Source organism: Lethenteron reissneri, chromosome 66 (genome assembly GCF_015708825.2).
Source record: "Lethenteron reissneri isolate LAM-NWPU_2019-01 chromosome 66, ASM1570882v1, whole genome shotgun sequence".
Lineage (NCBI taxonomy): Eukaryota > Metazoa > Chordata > Hyperoartia > Petromyzontiformes > Petromyzontidae > Lethenteron > Lethenteron reissneri.
In genome coordinates this window covers 1,097,238-1,105,020 of record NC_083844.1, presented here as the reverse complement: position 1 = coordinate 1,105,020, position 7,783 = coordinate 1,097,238, and the positions used below count along the sequence as shown (strand labels likewise).

Below are 7,783 nucleotides of genomic sequence, written 5' to 3'. Positions count from 1 at the left end.
GAGCGCCACGTGACCGCCGCCGCCTCGCGCACGGGGAGGGGCTGCGGGGGGCGGGGTGGGGGGGGCTAGTGGGGGAGAGGGGAGGGGCTGGGGGGGAGAGGGAGGGGCTAGTGGGGGAGAGGGGAGGGGCTGGGGGGGAGAGGGAAGGGGCTAGTGGGGGGTAGAGGGGAGGGGCTAGTGGGGGAGGGGCTGGGGGGGTGGGCTAGTGGGGGAGAGGGGAGGGGCTGGGGGGGAGAGGGAAGGGGCTAGTGGGGGAGAGGGGAGGGGCTAGTGGGGGAGGGGCTGGGGGGGTGGGCTAGTGGGGGAGAGGGAGGGGCTAGTGGGGGAGAGGGGAGGGGCTGGGGGGGAGAGGGAAGGGGCTAGTGGGGGAGAGGGGAGGGGCTAGTGGGGGAGGGGCTGGGGGGGTGGGCTAGTGGGGGAGAGGGGAGGGGCTGGGGGGGAGAGGGAAGGGGCTAGTGGGGGAGAGGGGAGGGGCTAGTGGGGGAGGGGCTGGGGGGGTGGGCTAGTGTGGGAGAGGGGAGGGGCTGGGGGGGAGAGGGAAGGGGCTAGTGGGGGAGGGGCTGGGGGGGGGTGGGCTAGTGGGGGAGAGGGGGGGGGCTAGTGGGGGAGAGGGGAGGGGCTGGGGGGGGTGGGCTAGTGGGGGAGAGGGGGGGCTAGTGGGGGAGAGGGGAGGGCTAGTGGGGGAGAGAGGGGGGGCTAGTGGGGGAGAGGGGGGGCTAGTGGGGGAGAGGGGGGGCTAGTGGGGGAGAGGGGGGGGGCTAGTGGGGGAGAGGGGGGGGCTAGTGGGGGAGAGGGGGGGGCTAGTGGGGGAGAGGGGGGGGGCTAGTGGGGGAGAGGGGGGGCTAGTGGGGGAGAGGGGGGGCTAGTGGGGAGAGGGGGGGCTAGTGGGGGAGAGGGGGGGGCTAGTGGGGGAGAGGGGGGGATAGTGGGGGAGAGGGGGGGCTAGTGGGGGAGAGGGGGGGCTAGTGGGGGAGAGGGGGGGCTAGTGGGGAGAGGGGGGGGCTAGTGGGGGAGAGGGGGGGGCTAGTGGAGGAGAGGGGGGGGCTAGTGGGGGAGAGGGGGGGGCTAGTGGGGGAGAGGGGGGGCTAGTGGGGAGAGGGGGGGGGCTAGTGAGGGAGAGGGGGGGCTCGTGAGGGAGAGGGGGGGGCTAGTGGGGGAGAGGGGAGGGGCTAGTGGGGGAGAGGGGGGGGCTAGTGGGGGAGAGGGGAGGGGCTAGTGGGGGAGGGGCGGGGCTAGTGGGGGAGAGATCCACGTCATCAGCAGGATTGGTTCAGCGCAAGAAACTCAAACTCGACTTCATATTCTTTGGTTCTTTCGGTAAAGTCACCTCGATAGAACATTAAAATAGAACTAAAAATAAGTCAAAAATAAAAGTTAAAAAACCCACGACGTTTCGACCGCAACACAAGCGGCCTTCATCAGGCGGAGAGAAAATAAGAGGGGGAAAGCCTCCAAACGCAGCTGCTTGTCGGGACTTCCAGAGTTGTGGACCTTGCAGGTGTCGCGGGGTTACGGGAGGGCAAACAAACACACAAAGGGTGATTCTCGATTTGAAGCTTTCGTGACTGCAAGGATTCATACTCTTAGTTCTTTCGGTAAAGTCACCACGTAGGTAAAAAATGAAATTAAAAATTCATAAAAATAAAACAATAAAATCACGACGTTTCGGAGGCAACACAAGTCTCCATCATCAGGTGGGACCGTCACAGCCAGATTAGCTGCATCAAGTGAGGGCTTGCATCTTGAATCCTTGCCTCACTTGATGCAGCTAATCTGGCTGTGACGGAAGTACCCGGCGTTGCCCGGGTGAAAAATATATTTCAAGACTTCTCTTTAAAACCTTACATATACATACACAGATACAAAAAAGTTTAATAGATGTAACAAGCTTTGTGTATGAATTTAACGTGTTTAGGAGAATAAAAACTGTAATACTAAATAAGCAATGGAACTGTGAACCCAAATGATGGACCACATAATAAGTCAGTGTGGTCTCCGTCTCTTCAATGTAGGAATAACAGGACATGCCTAAACTCTCTGCTGAAGCCTTTTCGTTGCCAGCAGATCTGAACATTGACATTTAGCTCTCCAAAAGTGCCATACGCAATAAGACAAACAGAAACATGTATTTAATTGTAGTTAACATTTATTTAGTGCCTTTTTTCAGTTTCATTCATTCGGTATAGCCCTGTGAGCCATACAGTTCTTGACTCAGGTGCAACCGCAACAAATAAAAACATGAACAAAGAACATCTTAAAGTGACGACGCGAGACAGAAACATCCAGGAAAAAACAGCAAAATCTTCCTGAATAAACCGCCGTATATCAACGCTGTGTGCAAAATAACAACCATACACAATTGAGATTAAAGTTAGCAGGCTAACTCTATAATTTAAACAAACATGGATTAACCATATGTTTTCGAAATAACCAGATCAGCACAGTATAATCAAAACTCAAGGTCATACTTTACTTGTATGATATAATTTTGTTTTTTATTGAATCCGATGAGTCGTAAGTATATGGTTAATGTTAGAAAAACACTATTTATTAGGAAGGCACTTCACAATACACAGACAGTATGTAATTTGTAATAGGAGTAAGGGGGAAATGGGGAGAAGGGATGGAAGGTAAGATCCGAGGCAAAAGAATAACAGCGTGCGGGCGGTGTGGTGAGTGGTGAGGGTGAGTGGTGAGGGTGAGTGGTGAGGGTCAGTGGTGAGGGTGAGGGTGAGTGGTGAGGGTGAGTGGTGAGCGGGAAGCACCCGGCGGGAAGTAATACAGTGCACTATGAGACATTACCCTACTATACACTACACTACTACACACTACACTATACACTACACTGCTATACACTACACTATACACCACACTATACACGACGATACTACATTGAGAACTCGTTACTTTAGAGCTGATGCTGCTTGTTATTGATGCAGTGTCGTTTGTTGTCCTGACCCCCACACTTCCGACTAGCGCGGTTGACTACGTACGGTGCGTAGATATTTGAGTGGTTGTATGAGTGAGTGGTTGAGTATGCGAGTGAGTGGGTGAGCGGTTGAGTGGATGGATGAGTGGGTGGATGAGTGGTTGGATGAGTGAGTGGTTGAGAAGGCGAGTGGGTGAGCGGTTGAGTGGGTGGATGAGTGGTTGGATGAGTGAGTGGTTGAGTAGGCGAGCGGCTGAGTGGTTGGATGAGTGAGTGGTTGAGTAGGCGAGTGGGTGAGCGGCTGAGTGGGTGGATGAGTGGTTGGATGAGTGAGTGGTTGAGTAGGCGAGTGGGTGAGCGGTTGAGTGGGTGGATGAGTGATTGGATGAGTGAGTGGTTGAGAAGGCGAGTGGGTGAGCGGCTGAGTGGGTGGATGAGTGGTTGGATGAGTGAGTGGTTGCGTAGGCGAGTGGGTGAGCGGCTGAGTGGATGGATGAGTGATTGGATGAGTGAGTGGTTGCGTAGGCGAGTGGGTGAGCGGCTGAGTGGATGGATGAGTGATTGGATGAGTGGTTGCGTAGGCGAGTGGGTTAGCGGTTGAGTGGGTGGATGAGTGGTTGGATGAGTGGTTGCGTAGGCGAGTGGGTTAGCGGTTGAGTGGGTGGATGAGTGGTTGGATGAGTGAGTGGTTGAGTAGGCGAGTGGGTTAGCGGTTGAGTGGGTGGATGAGTGGTTGGATGAGTGAGTGGTTGCGTAGGTAAGTGGGTGAGCGGTTGAGTGGGTGGATGAGTGGTTGGATGAGTGAGTGGTTGAGTAGCCGAGAGGGTGAGCGGTTGAGTGGGTGGATGAGTGGTTTGATGAGTGAGTGGTGGAGTATGCGAGTGAGTGGTTGAGCGACTGGTTGTCGCAAAGAGGGCGGACTCTTGCGGAGTGACAGCGTCGTGGGTGATCTTCAGAAGCAGACTTAGCGGTGCATTTCACAATTACACCCATTCACTCACTCCCTCAAGCACTCATCCACCCATTCATTCATCCACCAACTCAACCACTCATCCACCCACTCACGGCACCTACTCAGCCACTCTCTCAACTAAAGCCTGCACACACAACCACCATTCGCCACTAAGTGGCAGTGACGTCACCACGGCGCCTGTGCCAGGCTATGTGCACGTTGAGGCCACGTGAAGCGTCGAACGCCCGCTGGCAGGTCACGGGACAGACCCAGGTTACATGGGTCAACTGAAATGAGTGGCTGATGCACCTCCTGTGCCCCCTACAGTGCCAACTTGTTGTGCTTTAGCCATCCAGGCGCCCCTCCGCCCCCCGTTGTTGTTGGAGGGCGACTGCCTCCAACTGCCCAGTAGCGTCCTTCACGAGCCTCCTCCACTGAGGCCGATCTTGACACCGCTGGTATCAGTCATCGGCAAGTCCACTCAGCCCCAGATGCTCCTGTACCACATCACTCCATCTCTTCTCGAGCCCATTTAGCCCCCTCTATCTGGCCGAACAAAAGCTGTTTTAGGCATGCAGTGACTGGGCATGCGGGCTACATGACCCAGCCAACGCAGCCTTGCCTGCTGGAAGAGTTCACCGATGGGACTTTGTCCAGATCATTGGAGGATCTGAGCTCATCATACAATTCAGCCTGGTTAAAACCAGGATTAATCGTAGGCAGGCCAGCCTGAATGTTAACCAGCAAAGATGTTCCATTAGGGGGGTCCACGTTTTGCAACGTGAAGGGAGGGCATGACTCAAGCTGAGAAAACCTGAAGCTTCGTGTAGAGCAACACACCAGATAGCTTCCACACAGCGTTACGCAACTGATGAAAAGGTCATGCCGCCCAACTGATTCGGAGTGAGACCTCTGCTGTCAAACTGGAACTAGTCATAAGCACACTGCCCAGGTATAGAAAACTCTCCACTCTCTCCACAATTGCCCCATCACTGATTGGGAGTTGTGGGTGGAGTGTCCGATGGTACAAAATACCCAGGCACGTGCTTAGTTTTGGTGGGGCTGATGGTAAGGCCCCACCTCTTCGTGGTAAACTCCAGGTTGAGCAGCAGCGTCTCCAACTCCTCCTCTGAGTGAGCAGCAATTACCAATCATCGGCATACATAACGTGGTTGACCAATAGGGAGCCATCCCTTGACCACACCCGGGCATCAATCAGCCTCCCATTGTATCTGTACCAGATGGAAATTTCTCCGGAACAGCTATTGAAGGTTTCACCAACTACGTGGTCGAAATGTTAAATAATGTTGGAGCTAGGGGACATCCCTGTCGCACTCCAACTCCCAGCCATGTAGCTTTAGCTGGCCCACTATTATGAAGGTCCTTAATGATCGTGAGTAGAGTCAGGGACTCCGAAAGCACGAAGAACCTAGAGCCCAGGCCTACTGATGGTATCATAGGCCTTGACCAGGTCAAGGTAGCAGATTGTTAGAATTCCCTACACCTCTGCTGTAGCAGACAGAAAATATGGTATCTGTGCAGGACCGCCCTTTCCTGAAACCACATTGGGGCTCCGCAAGCCTCTCCTCAGCTTGCCTGGCAAGGCGATGTTGCATCATCCCTTGACAAGACCTTTGCCGGCACACTGAGATGCCCCTGTACTTGTTAGTCTGTGCGGTCCCCCTTCTAAAAGTGATGACCACCAGGGCATCCTTCCAATCCTGCGGAACCTGTCCAGTGGTTCAGACCATTATTTTGATGTCATATAGGGCAGTCCGCACACAAACGCCACCCTCCCTCTGCATTTCGCTTGAGAGATCATCTCTGCCCGGTGCCTTTCCTGGTCTGACTCTGGATCACCTTCAGTATTTCAACAGATGGCACCTCAGCCAGCCACTCACCGGGGGCAACAACTTCCTCCATTCACCATTGGAACCTCATTTGCCAGTAAAAAATGATAATTGTTTTTTTACCCTTCTATCTTGCAACAAAACTGACACCTTTTCTACAAGGAGTCATGTTTGCATAGACCACAATACCTGCAGCCATAATGCAAACAAAAAACATAACTCTGATAATGTATGCACTGTCCTTGAAGTTGATTGATCCACACCCGAGACAGCTTTACTTAGAGCCTAGTCTCACATGGTGTTGGACCAAATGACGCCAAAAGGCGCACAACTCAAAGACAATGCACCATCAGAGTATGAGAGCTCGGGGGTAAGCATTTACACCATTGGAACCTCATTTGCCAGTAAAAAATATAATTGGTTTTTTACCCTTCTATCTGGCAACAAAACTGACACCTTTTTACAAGGAGGCAAACATGACTCAGTTTTGTTGCCAGACAGAAGGGTAAAAAAACAATTATCAACTTCCTCCATTGAGGCACCGCGTGCCTCGCACCCCCTTCTCCACTTTGCCCCACTATGTTTTCCGGGCCGAGGGATGTCCCCCTCTCTCCCAACACCTCACAGAAACGCTCGGCAAATCTGCACATGCGTACACACACACGCACGCCGTGTGTACGTACACACTAGATTTGAAGCTTTCGTGACTGCAAGGATTCATAGTCTTAGTTCTTTCCGTAAAGTCACGTAGCTAAAAAAATAAATAAAAATTAATAAAAAAACAATAAAAAATCACGACGTTTCGGAGGCAACACCTGAAGACGGAAGCTTGTGTTGCCTCTGAAACGTTCGTGATTTTATTGTTTTTATTTTTTATTAATTTTAATTTCATTTTTTACCTACGTGACTTTACCGAAAGAACTAAGAGTACGTACACACTGGCCGTGGTCACACACGGGCAGAGAGATGTGCGCGCACACGAGGGGTATGAGACTGGAGAGTTTATTGTTTTGGTGAGGCCGGGGGGGGGTGGTGAGGAGGTGGTGAGGGGGTCTCAGTCGAAGAGGCCGAAGCCCATGTCGTCGTCCTCCTCCTCGTCTGAATCCTTCGCCTCCTCCTTCTTCTCCGCTGTAGGGATGCACGCACACACACACACGCAGAGACACACACACAGACACACACAGAGACACACACACGCACGCAGAGACACACGCATGCAGAGACACGCACGTCAATACACACAGAGGCATACAGAGACACACACACGCAGAGACACACGCAGAGACAAACACACACAGAGACACACGCAGAGACATGCGCAGAGACACACACAGAGACACTCACGCAGAGATACGCACAGAGACAAACACACGCAGAGACACGCACAGAGACAAACACACACAGAGACACACACGTCAATACACAGAGACACACACAGAGACACACGTCAATACACAGAGACACACAGAGACACACACAGACACACACGTCAATACACACACAGAGACACACACAGAGACACACGCCAATACACAGAGACACACACAGAGACACACATCAATACACAGAGACGCACACACACAGAGACAAACAGAGACACGCAGAGGACACACGTCAATACACAGAGACACACAGAGACACACAGAGACACACGTCAATACACAGAGACACACACAGAGACACACGTCAATACACAGAGACACACACAGAGACACACGTCAATACAACAGAGACACAGAGACACACAGAGACACACACAGAGACACACAGACAGAGACACACACAGAGACACACGTCAATACACAGACACACACAGAGACACACAGAGACACGCGTCAATACACAGGACACACAGAGACACACACAGAGACACACACAGAGACACACACAGAGACACACACAGAGACACACACAGAGACACACGTCAATACACAGAGACACACACAGACACACACAGAGACACACACAGACACACGTCAATACACAGAGAACACAGAGACACACACAGAGACAACACACGAGACACACAGAGACACACGTCAATACACAGAG

General features: G+C 52.8%; 1 protein-coding gene across 1 annotated transcript in view; it reads right to left on the bottom strand.

Annotated features, from left to right (window-relative positions):
* Positions 1-6,717: 6,717 nt before the first annotated feature.
* LOC133359958 (large ribosomal subunit protein P2-like) overlaps positions 6,718-7,783 on the bottom strand; it is a 39,389-nt gene continuing 38,323 nt past the window's right edge. The window contains exon 5 of the mRNA XM_061578524.1: positions 6,718-6,859. Within this exon, the coding sequence (XP_061434508.1) occupies positions 6,786-6,859 (74 nt within the window). The 3' untranslated portion in view covers positions 6,718-6,785. The remainder of the gene's footprint in view (positions 6,860-7,783) is intronic.